The sequence below is a fragment of the Mixophyes fleayi genome, chromosome 8 (assembly GCF_038048845.1).
Source record: "Mixophyes fleayi isolate aMixFle1 chromosome 8, aMixFle1.hap1, whole genome shotgun sequence".
NCBI lineage: Eukaryota > Metazoa > Chordata > Amphibia > Anura > Limnodynastidae > Mixophyes > Mixophyes fleayi.
The window spans coordinates 104,669,657-104,689,910 of record NC_134409.1 but is presented as its reverse complement, the minus strand read 5'-3'; the positions used below and the strand labels follow the sequence as shown (position 1 = coordinate 104,689,910).

The 20,254-nt window shown below is 37.8% G+C and overlaps 1 protein-coding gene across 1 annotated transcript; it reads left to right on the top strand.

Annotated features, from left to right (window-relative positions):
- The first annotated feature begins 602 nt into the window (after positions 1-602).
- PVALB (parvalbumin) lies at positions 603-18,435 on the top strand. The gene is made up of 5 exons (XM_075183052.1): positions 603-711; positions 5,758-5,831; positions 12,851-12,983; positions 13,607-13,716; positions 18,243-18,435. The coding sequence occupies exons 2-5, from the start codon at positions 5,771-5,773 to the stop codon at positions 18,269-18,271; spliced, it is 333 nt and encodes a 110-aa protein (XP_075039153.1). The 5' UTR covers positions 603-711; positions 5,758-5,770; the 3' UTR covers positions 18,272-18,435.
- The last annotated feature ends 1,819 nt before the right edge of the window (positions 18,436-20,254 follow it).

Genomic DNA, 20,254 nt, shown 5'->3' with positions numbered 1-20,254 from the left:
AAATCACCTTTGAAGTTGTATTTTCATTTACTCTGCCAGTACATACTTATGTATAATACATTCAGAATCTTCATCTTCATCATTGTCAAAATCAGATCATCCACCTTCCGTTAAATAAATATACATCCAATCACATTTCTGTTTATACGTTATGTAATCCATTTGTTCCAGCATTACCAAGGCCCAGTCTTTTCTGCATTCATCTTGGGTCCTGTAGACGTTTGACCACACTTTCCATCCACTTAGATTTTACTTGAATGATCCCTAAGTCTTCTGATTTTTTAACAGTTGGCAAAACAAACCTGTAAATGTAGTTAGAATAGTCATAGAAGACTGTCAGTCCCTATATACAATCTCGGGGTGCACATATGCAGTTAAGTGAGGTCTCCCCACCCCCACTCTTTAGATTTCAGGCAGATTGTCTCTTTACCAGTCCTCCTTCCTCCTTTGGCCTCAGAGCCCAAGTCCAGGACCTGAGCCCCTGCCAGGCATATTAATAGAGTTTCTTGATGAGTTACTTGTCAATAAACATGATCTCTTCCCTGCTGCCTCAGGGTATCTGACACCAAGGGACCTGGATGTTGAGAAGGAGGGGATGAACCTTCCCAAAATAGAATAGATGGAGAAAGTATTTAAGAAGGAATCCCTTCTGAGGAGCACCTCACCATTGCCTTCTCTCAGCCCTTCCCACGGACCGTGATCCATCCCCAAGTGAGTACAAGGGGAGGAGGCTCTGGGTAGTAGAGAAACTGGATGTAAAAAGAGGATGCATTATGCAGCAAATGCTTATCTACCAGTATAATGATGCTAGTGGGTGCACGCTGGGTAGGACTCAGATGACCATATTGGAACCTTTTGGCAGTGATGGAAATGTGCACATTGTGGTAACTGGAATGGGGAATAATGTGTGGTGTGAGAGCTCTACAGTCACCTGACTTTCTGTTATACCCGTGTGAAACAGAAGATGTGATTGTGCACAGAGAATGTGTTTACCATATAGGTTATTAATATAATAATATATACTATAGAAAAACTGTGTGCCATCGTCTGGCACAGGTATGGGGGAGTTAAAAGGCTGGTGCTAACAATTTGGATATTTCTAATGCAAATTATAATTCAACAAACTACAGTTTTGAGACTAACGTGACATAATTTAAGACTATACCTCAGTATATATATATATATATATATATATATATATAAAATCTTGTAAAGACTTGCTACAAATTTCAGCATGAATTAGACAAAATTAGCTATACACAAATATTACATGCTGGAAAAGTTATTCAACATGTATATAATTGTATAATTGTATATGTCTAAGAATGTATTTAATGTAGAATATAAGTAAGCAGTCATGAAAAGCTAGTTAAGGACACAGTTGCATTACATAAGCAAAAACAAACTATATATCTACCTATCTATATGTGTTCTCATTAATAGATGTCAATGGTTCCCTATAGGGCAGAAAATGGATATTCAGCAAATGTATTTAATTAATGACTGAAAGCTGTAACAGCTCTCACAGATCGTTTGTAATAAGATTATGGGCTAGATTTACTAAGCTGCGGGTTTGAAAAAGTGGGGATGTTGCCTATAGCAACCAATCAGATTCTAGCTTTCATTTATTTGGTACATTCTACAAAATGACAGCTGGAATCTGAATGGTTGCGATAGGCAACATCCCCACTTTTTCAAACCCGCAGCTTAGTAAATCTAGCCCTATGTTTCTACCTGTTTTACGTGATGCAAAGTTATAAGAGGGTGTAGTCTGAGACTATCAGGAATAGATGAGGGTAACCGATTTTGGAAATCATGACAGTTGGATAGGTGAAGGTTCATTAAGGAGCTAGAAAGGATTTCAGCCACAAGCCTAAATATGGGCAATAATAAAGAGGACACCATACCTGGCACAAAATGTTTGGGTCCCAAAGCTAGTAGGGGTACAGTTTAAAAAAGAAGGGGTGGATTTGATTGCTTATCAACAACGACTATATTAAAGAAGAGTATATGACTCAGACCCACACCATTAGATGAAATGAGACATTTGAAAGATGTAGGAATGGCCAAGAGAAGGGTCTGGCTGTTATGGCTGGAATTAGTTAATGTTAGAACAGTGATTGACACCTCTACATGGATTTTGGCAGCATTGAAGATCAGGCAGCACGCGGGTTATTTTAGTGCTAGATGTCCCATGTGTTTTGTCACCTAAGCTAATTGCATAACTTATCTAACTGGCAGTGTGAGAATAATCATGATAACATTATAGTACTAGCTTCAAGTAACACAGGTTTGATCTAAATGATCAGTGGTAAAAGATTTCTAATAAGTGTTCTTGCATAGATCTTGCAAGATCTGTTAAATAATGTAGGCGGTAAATGCATGAGACTGGAACGAGGAAGAAAAACTAGCCTCCGTTGAAAAATATTACTGCAGCTTATGACAGGTTAATATTGGTTTGGCATGTAGAACTGACTTGGCGTTTTAAGGTACTTGCTTTCCCTTACTCAGATAGATATGTCTGCCGTCCAGCTGCCACCTTCAAATGCCACTGAGCATGTGCTGTAGAATGTGCAATGCTGGGAAGAATAAAATGTTGCACAAGGGCCAGTAGGAACATTAACACAAAAACACTAAATGTAACAAAACAAAATAAACAAAGAATTAGATACAGGCCAAATAGATTGTAGAGACAGACAGCTGCTATAGTGCTATTACTGTCAGATATTTATTTATGATCATCGTGTTGTACATTATATTAGTGCTATTGCTTCCTCCAAATGCTCTAACAGATACAAACCCCTAGAGCACTAAAATAATGTGGCACATACATTTAAGTGAATGACTGTGATGTATTAAAGCAGATTAAAAATCAGACAGACAAGGACACAAAATAGATGAAGAAATAAATCTAAGAAGCATTAGAGAAATTAGGTGTTTAGCGGCGGAACCACTATTGGTGCGGCGGATGCCGTACACCGGGGCTCATGGAGATAATGGGGCCCGCTGTATGACTCCAAAACCCACAGCCCACTAGTTTCGCCTCTGGAGGTGTTGATAACTCTTTAGCTTAAAGGAGGTTTGACAACAGTGAACCTATAATAAAACAAAAAACAAAACTAAAGTCCATTCAAACTCAAGTACTGATGTGATTTGGTACTTTTGTATCAGAAATGTTATCCTTCTTCTAACCCCTCATTCAACATTACAGGTTTACCAGTGCATGTAAACCAGTAATTACTTTTTCTTTGGAACAATAAAATAACAGGACTGCTAAGCTAAGCTCATAAATTTTCTTTTATAAAAGAGTTACTGATAACATTCCCCTATATATATGTAAAAGCTTACGAGACATTTGGAATAAAGTTGTGCATTTGGTGGAGTACTGTGGAGTACTTTGCCCTACACGTACTAAGGCAAAGTAGTCAGCTTGCACGTCAAATGTAAATAGTGGGGCATATTCAGTTGTGCGCGGAGTGTCTTCACGCCCGTTCAGGAGGCACTCTGTATTAACGCAACATCGCCTTTTTCCCTTCATACCCACATAAGTTTCCGAAGGGAAATCTGCAATGTTGTAGTAACCTATTAACATAAAAAATGCGCAGCCGCGATGTTCATCCGAACAGTGTGACTAATTGAATATGCCCCACTAAGTCAAATATCCCAAGCAGGGGAGAACAAGAAACTTGTGGGCCACAGTGAACTTTAAATGGGTGTCCCCATTTTTCTAGGTAGGAGCACAACCCACCCACTCACTTACCTTACTGGGCAGGTGCAGCTCTACATTTACTGCTCAAATACTAAGGGGGCATGAAAGTTCTCTTCCTCTCTTTAATTTAATTCTGAAGCCTGAGAATGCTCGCTCGCATGGAGTGTGGATTCAAATGCTGTGCAGTATCCGTGCAGTAGAGAACTTAATAAGCTTATTAAGCTTTGTAGTGACACATATATGTACATATATATATATATATATATATATATATATATATATATATATATATATATATATATCTGTGTGTCACTTCTCCTATTGCCTTCATTGCAAAACTATCAATTTTCATTACCTAACATTTTGTATGCAACCGATTATAACTTGCCACTTCAACCTCTGTGTGTGTATATATTTATCTATCTATATATCTACATCTATCTATCTGTCTATCTATCTATCTATCTATGCATATATATATATATATATATATATATATATATATATATATATATAGATATATGTGCAAATCCCATACCTTTTTATATAATATATTGGTAGTACCACTTCTATAAAAAGCAACTTGCATTCGTTAGCCACTTTCAGAGATTGTAAGGATAAACAGATGCTTGAAGCAACGAGTGGTGTCTGTATTGCTGCTAGAACTCCATAAATATATTGCTCATATCCCAGGTGCCAGTTGCCTGTGCCAAAGGAAGAGTGATGCCAACACAGAATAGAGGAGGGGTAGACAGGATACAATTACCAGTAAGTGTAGAAAACCCAGTGTCCTGCACTGTCAGCATATTGTTATAGAAGGAAACTCTGCTTGGCAGACACAATGAGACCCTTAGCATCCCTCCCTTGTCTGAGTCACACTCTACCACACAGAAATTAGCCTGTGCACATCCAGGAAGGTATCAGCACTTCTTCATTAAATGGACAATCCTGACATTTCTCACTATGTGCGTCACGTTTGCTTTGTAATCTGAGTAATGTCTGTAATGGTCAGGGAAATGTCACTAGGGCTATAATGAGCCTTTTTTTAAACTCTCTTTATCTCTTTGTCAATTATTTGCCATCCAAAGAACCTGTCACTTTCAAGGAACTGAAAATCTCCTTGATTTAAAAAATAGGCTATCAATCAGATTAATAAATGGCAGAAGCTGTGCTAGGCCCCAATACCAGAGTCTAAGGGCCTGACTGTCAAGCACAGAGCCCTGGATTATTTTTAATGCTGAATTTTTTTCCATTTATTTATACCAGTGTATCTCTAGTAACATTATCATGGGGCACATGGTAGGAGCAATTACAGGTTTGGCGAGCTCAGTTGCGGGGTGGCTCTCAGGTGTTTCAAAAGTCCAATAGTTGACATATATTTAGTGTGGATAAATTTGTAAAACAAAAAAATCTGTCATGAAAAATGATTTTATCGCAGCGGAACATTCTACATAAAAAGGACATGTTCATTTATTGGAAACAAACAGGGCACAATGGGGCCGCCATCAGATTGGAGTGTGGTGAAGTCTGCCAGTGATGGATGCTATGCAGTATGTGATAAAACACCGCCTAGCCAGTACAGCCTTTGCTGCAAAATTAAGCACTAAGAAAGGCTAATCAATGAGAATAGAATTCTCCACTGAGCTTTAATGCAACGCAGTAAGAAAATGATTTATGCTAAAAGCATAAAAAGCTTATGAGTAAAAAGATAGGGGGTTTAAATTATATTTAACCCTCTCACTCCCATCTGTAGGTGCACCCCAATCATTAGGCTGACTGATCCTGGGGGGCCTTTACCATAAACTTTCCCAGCTACATCAGTGACCTAAGTAATTATGTCCCAAGCACAGGGGATAATGTGACATCGGTAAATGTTCAGGTGATTGGCACCTAGCCTTATGGCTTTCAGCCAGTAGTTTCATCCTCCCCCCACTCTGTCACAGGAGGTTGCGTGCCTGCAAGCAGCCGCAGTTAGGTCTGCTGGCCCTTGCAAGTGATGAGTCCATCAGAACATACCCTGCCTCTCAGTCTGTCCCATTCTCTTGCAGATCCAGAGCCGCAATGCCTATGACTGATGTCCTTGCTGCTGCTGATATCTCAAAGGCTGTGGGGGCCTTTGCAGGTAGGAGAAGTTATGCTGTGTGTATGCTTGTGTGGAATTAGAGTCCTTTTGTCAATTAAAGCATATTTTTTTTAAAAAAAAGTATGTGACTCTATAGGAATGCTTAGCAGCATGCTTTGAAAGGACAAACAGCACTCTGCTGCTAGATAGACAAATAACTCTTTAGTGCCCAACTGGAAATGCTTACTCGGCTATTTAACTTTATGCAACACTTTTATTTCCTATTGCAGTTACATCAAAAATCAAAACTTTACACATTATAAACCTTATAAACCTAATGACATGGTTGGTGTACCATGCTAGATTTTAAAACTGTATTTTATTTTTATTTTTATTTGTAAAGAAGAAAATTATAAAGGTTTTTATATTTCCAAAATCAAGTTGCACTTTAATACGATGACTGTCCTTGGGCAACCTCTACCAAGTTTTATTGCCCAAATTGCGGCATTCATTCCCCTTGGTCCCCTCCCATCTATCTCCCTGTTACTTATTTCCACTCTTTGCCTTTTCTTGCTGACTTGTGCATCTCAGCCCCTCTCCTCCCATCTCTCTCTCCTCTTTCTTTGTGGAAATCTCTCCATCTGTCCTTCACAACTGGTTATGTCTGTATAAATCTGCAAAAAGTGTGTCATTAAGCTGTGTTCACTCTAAAGGAACATCTGATTAACATCTTTATATCACAGAGAATTGCAGCCTAAGGGAGACCACGCTTTATTGTTCGCGGAAAGCAATTAAAGATGAAATGATGCAAGAGACATATTCAGCCCAGATTATGATACGCTGTAAATTGTGTCATATAAAATAATAAGCCTTCTCATGTAGTCTCGAGCATGACATTTAAAGAAATAGCTTATTTTGGAAAGTTTGCCTAAAAATACCCTTGCAAAGAAAGAAACTGCCTTGGAATCACTATGCAGCAAAATGATGCAGGCGTAGGACAAGTTCACACTGCAATAATAGTGATAATCTTGTGAGCTAAATACTACCCTGCCACATCATATGTGCATTTTATGAGTATTTAATTTTTTTCCCCTCATATATTCATTAGCATAACCAGCTAGTGGCAATGGATGACAATTACAGCATGCTGCTTTCTAAATAACGCTAACACAAAGCACAACACTAGCGTAGAAACTATGCACCGGAACACTGAAATTTCATGTGCTTTTCATTCATTACTTGATTATATAATGTGACTAAAAGAGTTTGTTGGTGTAAATATACTCAATATTGAATTATATCACCTCTATGTATTTTTTAAAAAAATTAAGAGAATAATTCTGTTCAGACTTGTTCTCAGTGACATCATATCCCTAAGGCTGCTGTTACTGGACTACATCTCCCATGATTCAGCATTATGAGAGAAGTAGTTGTAGTGCCAAGATTGTGTCTCCTTAGATGAGGCATGAGAGTGTGACTGACAGTCTGACTGACAGTCTGACTGACAGAGTGATTTCAGCCTTGTCCTTTCAGCTTTGTCCTGGTATGGTTATATGGTTATTTGTTCCAAATAAAAACAAAAAACATTTTTTGGGTGTGCCTAGCCCAACATTAGATTCACCTATTGTCCTCACCAGATATGCCCATTATTTTACAGGTAAATGTTTTAACTTTATTTTCTTAATTAAAATATTCATGTACCAATACAGTAAAGGAGTTTCTACCTTCAGACAAATTTATTTCTTTGTTTGCATACTCCATCACGCAAGTTTAACTAAATGTTTCTGCCTATTTTCTCTGTATATATATATATATATATATATATATATATATACACACATATATATATATATATAAATATATATATATATGATATATATGTATACATATAGTAAAACCGAGAATAGACACAATAGGTGCTTTACTTAATCCGGTTCCAAGTCCCTCAATATACAGAAAACACTCCACATGAACAGATGGCTGCCTCACTGCCAAAAGAACCGGGTGGTAAAACCAGATATATCTAAAAAAAACAAAGGGAGAAGGGATAGACACCTAATAGTGTATTGCCTCCAAGTAATATTCCTATATGCGTACCAAATATATATAGAAACATGCGCACATCAGCAGGTCTACGGTGCAGGTCCAATCTGGTATACTTCTTAGACGTATAGAATCATCTCATAAACCAAGAAAACAGGGAAAAAAATTGCATATAGTGTAATAATATAATATATTATAACCAATGTGGATCCCACCACCACACTGCACACTCCACTTGTGATTAGGCGTGCCCGAAGTAAAAAAAAGACAGGATTACCTGTGTCTCTTATTGCTTGTTCTTCATTAATGTACTTCTACAATATTTTGGAGAAGCTTCAAGGAATCTTTTTCTACAACTGAGAGTTGTGCTTGCACTTAGTCTACTTAAACTCTCTCTCTATATATATATATATATATATATATATATATATAATGTATATCCTAGATCCTAGAGCAAAGACAACTGATGGGACACAAGAGTTCAAAAGTAAGGTTCCTTAAGCAAAAAATGTAAAATAATAATAATAGAACAATACTTACAATGAAACATGTGAGACCTACTTAATAGTTGACATGTAAAGTTATGGCCAGATTTGTGGAAAGACCCGGGGCTCAGGGCACCCAAATTGTAGGGGTGGCAGATCCCCTCTGAACAAAATGTCACAGTACCACCCCACTGCTCTCTATATTGATGGAGGGTGGGGGGGTAATGAAAGAGGACATTATAATGAACGGGAATATGATAAGGGGGGGTGGTGATGATAAAACGGGTGATGATGAATGGGTATAATGACAGAAGGGGGTATGTTGATTAGATAGGAGGATAAAATTGGGAGAGGATGGTGATGATTGGGGGAGAGGAGATGCTGATGAGGAGGAAAAAGTGTTATGAAGTGGAGGGATGCACAATGGGACTGAAAGCACATACGAATGCTTCAGTTCCATTACTTAAAAATAGTGTAGATACAATAGCCTTATACATACATATATCATACAGTATTTAAAAACTACATACATATACAAACATACATTCGCACATGGAAACACACACATTCGTATGAGCATATAAGCATATATATATATATATATATATATATATATATATATATATATATATGTATGTATATAGATATCTATAGATATATATGTATATATATATGGACAGATATATATATAGATATAGACAGATATATATAAATATAGATATATCTGCAATAAGGCAGTGATAGCCAACCTGATACACTTCAGTGGACCTCTACCCCTGCACATCTCCATCAGTTCAAACAATATATTTAATCAAAGAAAGACACTTGTCACTATATATTTGCACCCGCTTATTCTTATCTCTTAAGTTTTAAATATTTTGCTTATCTTAAAGCATAGCCTCCTAGACCTCTAAGGCATTAATGACCTGTTAATGCCTCTAAGGAGTTTATAGCATCTGGGCCAATGATCTTTTTTAATTATAGGGAGAATACATTCATATCTCTTACAGATGGGTCTTCTAGAGGTTGAGGTTGTAGAGATTTGTTGCAAAGGCGTGGGAGGAGGAGGAGGAGGAGGAGGAGGAGGAGGAGGAGGAGGAGGGAGACCTAGGGAGGCATAAAAGCTAAATCCAGACATGGGTAAAAGGATAGATGATGGCAATAATTATGTTGCATAGTAAAACATGATACCCGTAATATAAAATAATTCCAATGAAACATATAGTATCATTATTTATTGTCATTTGTTACCTTCACTGTTGGCATAATAACAGCTTTGGAAGACAGCAATATATTACAATTGAAACTACAATTTGACTACAAAGAACAAACCTATATTTTTCTGTTCGGAAAAATACAAATAACCACATATAATCCTTCTTATCCCTCTGTAATAGAAAAAATAGCTACCAGATAGTACCATAATAGAAGAGGTAAAGATTTCATTACATTGCAGCCCATATTACAACATTACTAGAGGATAAAAACACACAGCTCAGTAAATATATAAACTATTTACAAAATATACTTATTGTGATACAATTCTTTTTTTTTTTAATTCCATTTTTTACAAATGTTAAAAAGTTGCAAGTTTTTCTATAACATTCATTCTCTGCTGAAGGAGTCAAGAATGGACATAATGGTTATACCATAAATAAACCACAGATTATACCACTATGGCCCGATTTTGAGTTAGGGCAAAGCAAAACAAATGAGCAAATTTGTACCTTTGCAAAACCATGTTACATTAGAGGGGGAGGTAAATGTAAAATCTAGGGACAGATTTATAGTTGGGATACGGCATGTCTTAGTTTCATAGATCAACTTTAATTTCAGTGTAAAAATAAAGCTATCAAGTATTTGTGTGCTACACGAAAAAAACAACCAGTATTTTTCTTGCGTGCAAAAAAATAAGTCAATTTGTATCCCTTGCTTTATAACATAGTTTGTCCAGGTGCAAATTTGCTCCTTTTCTTTGCTTTGCTGCTAACTCAAAATCAGCCCCTAGATGTACATTATACATAGGTAGAGCACACTTTAAACCGCGCCCTTTTTCTACCTTACTGTGAGCTGCAAAGGTGGAAGAAATGCGAATGTACCAGTTTTTAGAGGGGAGCGCATGGATCTGCACTTAAATGGAGAGACGAGATTTCATTTGCAGGACGGGATTATTTAACCCCTTCAGCACTTAGGCTTTTCTCATCCGTGTGCTGAGCCTATTTTTACGCTTTTTGGGCGGGTCACAATCCAACATCAACATCAGTAAGTTGCTCATGCAGAGCCCACAAAAATGATACCTTGTTTGTTCCAGAATATAGCATTAGTTTGCTTAGATCTGACATGTCGGAACTACTAGGATCATTGTTTGCATAGGTAATGCAGTTAAAATCCTAATCACTGGGGAATGGAAAAATCAGCCCCCCATCCCAAATAGAAAGGCTATGTATGCTAATTTGTATATGGTACGTCTCCTCTATGGAATATCTATCCAGCCTACTTAATGATAATGTGTCTGCCTTCCACAAAACTTAGAACCTTTGGTACCAATACCATAATTTCACACTCGCAGGAACCATCTGAGCACTCAATACCTTGAGATTCCTCTCTGCCAAATCCCGCTCCCTCCACCCTTTGCCTCCCATATTCCTTCAAATACCATTCCTCTTTCCTGGATTTCCCCCCTTTCCCATAATCCCTAATCCTTTTAAAAAAAAAATGAAAATAAACATTTTGCCAATTAGGGGGTGAATTATAACTGAGGGGTTTGTGTGTCCAGTCACTGCCCTCCAGCTTCTAGTAGTCTAATATTTATCTAAGTAACTATTAGTTCACCTGCTATGTTTGTTGCTACTAGGTTTGATTCACTATAATGTGGCATTTTTACTTTCATGTAATGTACTCACCTATTTGTCGACTTCTATAAAGAAAGAGATTATAAATATATATAGACAACCTAACACATCAAATGAGGTATATACTAAAGCCAGGAGTATTATTATTATCCTAGATTTAATCTAGGATGGGGGAGATCTGAGCATTAGAACCCCCCCCCCCCCACCATATAAAATGCAAACATTAAAATTTGTATTCCCTCAATAAACATTTTTTCTGACATTTACACTTTTTAGATATATATGCAGCAAAAGCTATTTTAATGTACATTTGCTCAAAACAGGGTCATTTTCAGGGACAAAGGATTTCAGGGACAGATCTTTAAATCCTGGAACTGGAAATTAGGGACTAATGGCCACTATGAGCTATCTATACCACAATCTGCCAGCTTAATAATACTTGTCCACTTCTTTTTATCCCTGATGGGAGATCCAAGTGGCAAATACGGGGAAGTGTTGGCACGATTCATGTCATCATGGCCTCCCCCTGCTGCACCATCCAGTATGGGGACATGGCCATAATGGCGCGATTCGCTGCAAATTAGGTCATCAAGTCACCACCCACTTCTCCTGTGAAGTGAGTGGGATGCGGGAGGGAGCTCTGCATAATTCTCTCTGGGAGAGTAAACAAGTATGAGCTATTCAGACCTTTCCTGTAAGCCCCAATAATCCATCAGTGAGGTCTTCCAGCTCCACCTAGCAGAACTTCCAACATTCAAGGTTTGACTATCGGGACAGACTAAGTTCCTTTGAAAAAGGAGCATGGCCACTTCAAATTTGCTGGTGTGCATGTTTCCTGTGGGCCTCCATGCCCCCTAACCCACAAACATCCCTGCTTTGCCATGGACACCCGTCTGGGACGGACATATCTCCCAACATTCCGGCAGTTGGGACAAAAGTCCTGACTGATGGAAAGGTGGGCCAGTCAGTTAGAATTGGGGCTGTCCTGCCTAAATAGAGACAGAAAGGATGTGTACCATCTAGTAGTTTATGCCGCTAGGGACTACACTTTTTCTAATATATGCAAAAAATACCAGTTTTCCTATCTCCTTTATGTTTCTGCCGCATTAGTAGCATTGCCACTAAGTCCATTTTATTGGCTAGGTGGCAACCCTATATTTCGTACATTGATGTTAACCCCTTCCCTGGTTTCAGGTAATTGCTATGCAAGTAGAGTACATCATCAAAAACTGTAAAGTAATACAGATATAATATATTACAGTATTAAACGTGTATTTGTGATATGGCTTTGCCTGGAGTAAGCTAATTATAGTAACAGCGTAGTGTGGCACGTTCTGTGTAAGCATAATATGGTATGATAAAGTGAAACTTTCTGAGGTATAGATTCATTTATGGATATCCCCGTACCTGCTTTTCAGTTTCCTACATTTAAAGCTATTTTCCTGCAGGTTCATAAACAGCATAAGCTGTGGTTTCCACGTCATTAATGTTACTGTCATCACACTTACTGCAGGTTTTATTCATATTCCTTAATATGTGACACATTTGTGAGAGTTAAATAAAACTAAAGTAAAAAGTGGAGTTATTTGAGATTTCCAAAAGCCAATTTTACTTTGCTCCACTCTCATAATGACCCCACCGTCTGTACACTTCTAACTTTGTTCAGTCTGTCATCCACCTTCTTGTCTCGTGTCTACAGCTGCCGATTCATTTAACTACAAGAAATTCTTTGAGTTGGTCGGCCTAAAGGGCAAAGCTAAAGATATCGTAGAAAAGGTTTTCCACATACTGGATCAAGACCGGAGTGGATTTATAGAGGAGGATGAGCTCTGGTAGGTTAATGGACATATTCCATATTCTATTGTTTCACACACATAAAAAGCATCTAAAGTGTACTCTGTAGGATGCTGGATCTTTTAATAGACAACATTACTAGCCAACCACATTTTTCCATTTTAAGGAACAGTGATTGGCATAAGGACATGCTATAAAAAGTCCTATAACAAAAGTATTTAATGTATCGTTTAGCCAAGATGTGCAGCAATGTTACAACCTGCAGTATACAATCGTTGTGCACTGCATAACATTCGCAGGTCTATTTGCTTTATAGATGTACAAAATTGTGGCACAATTATGTGCAAATCCAGATGTTGTGCAAACCCAGACAGCCTGTCTCACGTTGGTGCTTAGGTCTGTTGAGTCAATCTTCAAGTTCCGCTTTTGTTTCCCCACTCTGCATTGTATTTGTAAATTCGCATTTTGCAGAATTTGTATTCTATGAATGGAGGTGGGACCCAGTGCACAAGAGTTACATACTGCAGGTGGTTACATTGCTGGACAAATGGACTAAATCAGACATATATTCTATTTTAATTTTTTTTTATAACATGATTCTCAAAATGCATATATGATATGTAAGAAATATATGTGCTTAATTACGTCTCCCATTCTGCAGTCTTATATTGAAAGGCTTCACCACTGAGGGAAGAGCTCTTTCCGCCAAGGAAACCAAGGCCCTTCTTGCTGCCGGTGACAAAGATGGAGATGGCAAGATTGGCGTGGATGGTATGTTGCGTGTTCTGATAATAAACTGGTTTAATGGCCAAACTGACTTCAGGGCTAGACTGTTAGGTACTGACTCCAAATTCAGAGATGAAAAACATGCCGTCCATTCTAAAAAAATAAAATAAAATGTGCATCCAAAACAGTAACACAATGTCTGAAGCTTAGTTATAGCTCCGCTATTCCTGAAGCACTGACACAGTATGTGGGATCTCTTATCTACAAAACATGTTATCCAAAAAGGTCCAAAAACTAGACTAAAAACCAGAAGTAAAAACTGTATTTTAGGTATAATGTCATACATGCAGATATGAATATGATCACTTAGGGGCTGATGCTGAGTTAGGAGCAAAGGAAAAAAAGGAGCAAATTTGCACCTGGACAAACCATGTTACAATGCAAGGGGTACAAATTGAATTATTTTTTTTGCATACAAAGAAAACACTGGCTGCTTTTTCATGTAGCACACAAATACTTGATAACTTTATTGTTACACTGAAATTAAAGTTGATCTGTGACATTCCGTATCCCAGCCATAAACTGTGCTCACATTTTAAATTTACCTCCCCCGCTAATGCAACATGGTTTTACCAAGATGCAAATTTGCTCCTTTTCTTTTCTTTGCTCCTAACTCAAAATCAGGCCCTTAGAGTTCATTTCTATTGTGACAGTAAAAAGCATTGCTAAACAACTACATAAAAAGGGGAATCATCATCATCATCATCATTTATTTATATAGCGCCACTAATTCCGCAGCGCTGTACAGAGAACTCATTCACATCAGTCCCTGCCCCATTGGAGCTTACAGTCTAAATTCCCTACTATAGACATGCACTCACACACAGACAGACAGAGAGAGAGACTAGGGTCAATTTTTTTTTTTTTTTATTGCAGCCAATTAACCTACCAGTATGTTTTTGGAGTGTGGGAGGAAACCGGAGCACCCGGAGGAAACCCACGCAAACACAGGGAGAACATACAAACTCCACACAGATAGGGCCATGGTCGGGAATTGAACTCATGACCCCAGTGCTGTGAGGCAGACATGCTAACCACTACGCCACTGTGCTGCCCATTTTGCACAATGTGCTATATAAATGACAGCTAGAATATGATTGGTTGCTATAGGCAACATCTTCACTTTTTCAAACCCGCAGTTTAGTAAATCTAGCCCTAAATGTGTTAGGCTATATACTCTGTCTAAAATGTGCTTTTAAAACCCTAAAATTAATTTAAATGACATTGAGTATAAGGCCTTAAGGAAATGCAGTGCATGTAAAACCCCTAATGGATATGGTATAATCAGGGCCATCTTTTCCATTGGGCACGATGGGCAAGTGCCCGGGGGCCCCATGGGCAAGGGGGCCCCGTAGGCAGGGCTCTTAATGAGAATAAATAATCCTGCAAAAGAAAAAAACCTGCAAAAAAAACCTTCAAGGGTCACTAAGCAAGTATATCTATTTATATATATGTAGGGGCCCCGGTGCACTGCTTTGCCCGGGGCCCATAATGTTGTTAAGATGGCCCTGGGTATAATACAATGGTTTATAGTGTGACACCAGAAACCATTGTTAACTAACCCATTCACACTTTTTGTTGTGTTGTGTTCTGTTGCATTAGCGTTGTTTGACCTGCTACTTGTTCATTTCGGTCCATTTCGGCGCATCAATACATTGGAAATTCTATTTACGCTCGTACAAACACTAGTAAACACGCATATCGAATAAAAATCAAATTAATTTTAGTTGGGTTTTTCACGTTTATAACTGGGATATGTTTGTATATAGAATATTTCAGTATCTTACCTTGTTTTGTAGAAAGCAGAGAGTTGACCCCATTACTGCTAGTATGTAATGTGCTAGCTGTGATAGGGCAAATAGTAGCTATAAAACAGCAGTGAAAGAGAAAGATAAATAGGTAAAGATAGATAGTCTTTATTACAACTACAAGATTTGAATGTCAAAACTTTAAAACACCTCTATAACAAAGACAAGGCAGTATGATATAGTTTAATATACTGTACGCAGCAATTTATACAAAACACTAATTGTTCTGAAGTGGATTACATTGAACTAGCGAGCACTTAGAATTTCCAACAACCGAACATTATTTAATGGACGATATTTCCTCTGTTTTAATCACTCTTCCAGATTCTAATTCCAATAATTCTTTGAAATGTATCTAATGTGCACCATACGCCTTAATCGATCAGAGGTCATGACAAATGTAATTAATCCAGCTATGGAGCCACAACAGAAGACATACAAAGATTATTCCTTATGCAGCATTATATAGGGTTTAGTTTGGTAATCGTTTGTGTCTCAAACCTATTGCTCTAGAACTCTGCAGCACTAACCAATCGCCTGTCCACTCAAAAGCCCATCATCACTGCATGATGTATAACAAAAGCTCCTTCATCCTGTCCTTTTCATTGGTGAAGTGGGTGGGGGCAGGGCTAATCGTGTCATTCTGGCCCTGCTCCCTGCTGTAATAGAAGAAAATTGGTATGGTGTAGCAGAGGGGCGGGGCCTAAATATACTTGGCCATGCCCCCAATCCTAAGCATGGAGATCTCCCTTCCCGAACGGGAGATCTCCAAAGTAGGCAAGTATGAGTTAAAATGCCTGATTGTTGTACACATATGACTGTATTATCAATGTGTAGGAGATAAGAATATTATAGAGAACTGGAAGGATCAGGATATGCTTGTGATGTTAAACAGGCACCTGTTTAGAAAAGCCTACCAGTCCTCAAAACATTTTACCATGTAGTATATATACCTCACCCTCTTTCATCCTACATCTCTTCCACTCTTGTTTCTTGCCCTTAGGCCCCCTTACATTGGCTCATCCCCATGTGTCAACTGTTTGTCTGCCCCTTTCCATTTATATTGTAAACTCTAATGAGCAGGATCCTCTTCCCTCCTGTTTTTATTACCTATTACTTTTGCTCACCTCCTCCTTGGGCTCTCTGCCCATTGGCTCCACTCCTTCTTTGTCTGTGAACCTTTTTCAGTGGCTCTAAACCCATTATTTACACCCACACTAATAGGCACAGGTTTTTGCTGGAGCTGAATATACCCTTGTCACCCCAGTAGCTATGTTGAGAGTTGTAGTGTTATTTATTTACTGTATTGTACTGTTATACCATGTACTGTCTTGTTGTTTGCCTTCTGTACAGTGCTGCAGAGCTCATTTGGCGCTCTATAAATAAAGATTAATAATAATAATAATAATAATAAATGTGGAACAAAGCCCACTATGGAGGTCCTATGTTGTAATGTTACACACCTGCTTTTACACACTCTTGAACTTATTTCTAGCTCTATCAGACTGTTATTGCCATTTACTATGTTGTATCCTAACATTTGACACATACCATCTCATAATGGTTTCTGAGATGTAAGTAAGTGTATAAGCTTAGGGGATACACTCACCTACAAGATGAATAAAATGACATTTTATATTGTATATAACTGACATCCACAATTGCCAATAATATTTAGAAACATTCTTTATTATGTACTTATGTACATAATAAAGAATAAATACTGCACAATAGATTATGTACTTTTCTGAGAAAAGTGCATAATTCATTGTGCAGTATTTCCTTAAAATAAATATGTAATTAAAGAAAATATACTAATTTGTTAATTAATTAGTGTTCTAAAAGCATTCAGGGATTTTCAGCAGCAGAAGCCGTTTAGAATTAGCCCAAAATTAAATGTTCCTCTAATGAATGATTAAAAATCTTCCCCAAAAAGTGTATTAGTCACCACTACGCGTTTCACAGGGAATCTCTTTGCTTCATCAGGAATGTGATATGAGGCTGTTCTTTAAATAAGATGAATTCTGCTATCATTGGTGGTTACAGACAGCTATCCCCATCAGTAAAATCATTAATTATATACAAATCAAATATTTTTAGTAAAACCTAATCCACAGGAATCTAAAAATCTTGTTTTGGGTCATGTCATTCCTTTAAAAATTCTTTCTTATATATATATATATATATATATATATATATATATATATCCATATATATATATATATATATATACACACACACACATATATATATATATATATATATATATATATATATATATATATATAAAACGCAATGTAAAGGCAGCTATGATGTCCTATACTTTAATTATGTATGTGAGTTGCATTGGTTATGTGAGCAGTATACTAATTGAAGTTGAGTATACATTGAGGTTGTATACCATAAGTGGCAGCAGGGACATACTTTACCGGAAACCTGTCACTGGAACATTTTATAAATCCTGCTAATCCAGGCACAATTGCACAAACACAGCACGGCCTGCCACACTATTTTCTCCTATTTTATTTCCCATTGTCCAAATATGATTTTACTACAAAAACATACATAGGAACAATGATATAGCCTGCAACAAAAAGAGTACAGTACATCTTAAAAAAAAATTTTAATTGTTTTATTCAGTGGCTTTATCTTTGTATGTAAAGTGTTCTTTCCTGACCAGAGTACTCTTATCTCTTTTCACAGAGTTCGTAAAACTGGTGGCTGAATGCTAAGTCGATGAAGCTCCGTTGTTATTTATGTACAGCGCTCACCCTCCTTAGACGCCAATTTATTTATTGCTCCCGTTTTATACTCCACCTCTGGTCTCTGCCTCCTGGATCTCCGTGCTGGAACAAATCATAACAAAATGCAATAAAGGGCAAAAACACCTCAGAAACTAGAATATTTTGTCTTTTTTTCCACACTAATTGGTTTCTTTTGTAATTAGGTTGTAAAAAATAGACATTACTTTGACAGTTGTATAGTGTTACGTCGTACTGTACACAGAAAACTTACCAGCATGCTCCCACTTGCTCATGTGTGCTCAGTGGGTCCATGAAGCCAAACATTTACATAGCTAATGTTCTATGTAAGAGGTATCTAGCCATGCATGAATAGTGAATAATTGCACCTGTAAACTAAACACAGTGGAAGCAGCCATTTTGTGGGCTGAACCGAAATTCATTGTATTGATTCAGCCCACAAAATGGCTACCGCATTCATTTTAAACTCATTAATGAAGGATAAACATATTTAACTAAAAACTAACACCATACAATTACCTATGTTACATGTTACAACATTTAAAGTTTTATCTACTTAGCTATCATTTAAAACTCTTTTAATTTTTACTCTATCAGTATTGGGACTTATAATGGAACCAATGGGGTAGCCACTTTAGGGGTACAGATTAATTAATCTGTGCCCCCCAGCTCAAGGGTGTCAGGAAAAGCCTCAGCACTTCTCACTGCAGGGCTGGTAGCCTCTGGGAGTGGGGATCATGCTGTATTTTGTACCCCCGACAATAAAGGCACTGTCAGGACTGATACCCAATAGCTAGACTGTAGGTACAGCAATGCACTTAGTATTACATACATACAGCAAACAAAATGAACTGCCTGCGATTTTAAATTGATCAAGAAAAGCAACAATCTTGCTATATTATCTGTGATGTTAATCTCCTAATAGTTGGAATGTTCAAAGAGAGGAAGAATGCAGCACAACGATGATCAAGTACAGGTCCCAGAGCATTCTGGGAGAAACTCCAACTAAGGCCCAGCATGTAAAGTGGCAATCAAGTTTTACAACATCAACAGCAATATCCATATACACCTGTATACATCATAGTTCTGAAGAGTAGAGTGTGCATATAACATATTACTAAAACTGAAGCAGCAATGATTATTCTTGTACAGGATTATTGAATGGTAATTTCCAGCAGAAGTACAGCGCTGGACTAATCTTCAATGCAAGCGGTAATTACCTGGTGAAATGGAAATGAAACTTGTTTCAGTATTAGCAAAGTCAAGAGTAACAGGCATATCGTCAGTCTCACATCTCTAGACCAACATTGAGAATTCCGAACACACAGGTTTTCTGATGCAGAATCCAGCAGCGCCGCAGTCACAGCAGTGCAGATAGTGAATAGCCAGCATGAATTAAAGAATAGGTAACTCTGGGCTTCTGAGCACCAGACGACGTCATACCTAGCACGGTTTGTAACAGGCACCACGCCTGCCCTAACTAGCCTGTCACAAACCAGGGCAGGTGCCGAAAATCCCCTTTTTAGTGGGAACCAACCCATGCTCCCTAGCACTGGGGTTGCTTCAGGATTTAGGGAGTGGTTTGTGCTCTGTTTTTTTTTTTGTCTGGACAAGGCCTGATCTATGCCAGCTTTGATCTGATGGGGAATTCAAGTCATTTTATAGAGTGGAAATTGGGTCCATTCCACCCCTTTATTTCATTGCTATAATCTTGTTCCACAAAATGAAATCTGGTTTTTGCATTACTCCACAAACCTAGGCTCTCTGGTACTCCTATTCCATACTTCACTTGTGCAATTTGCTGCCTCTCTGCAAATGTGACCATCTAGCTCCTCAAACCTATGCACCACAGAGCAAATCTAGGCACATATGGGAAGTACATTGACATAATAGTGATATGCACATAAAATAGATCCATAGCAAGGCAACACCCAGTCAAAAGTAACATAGTGA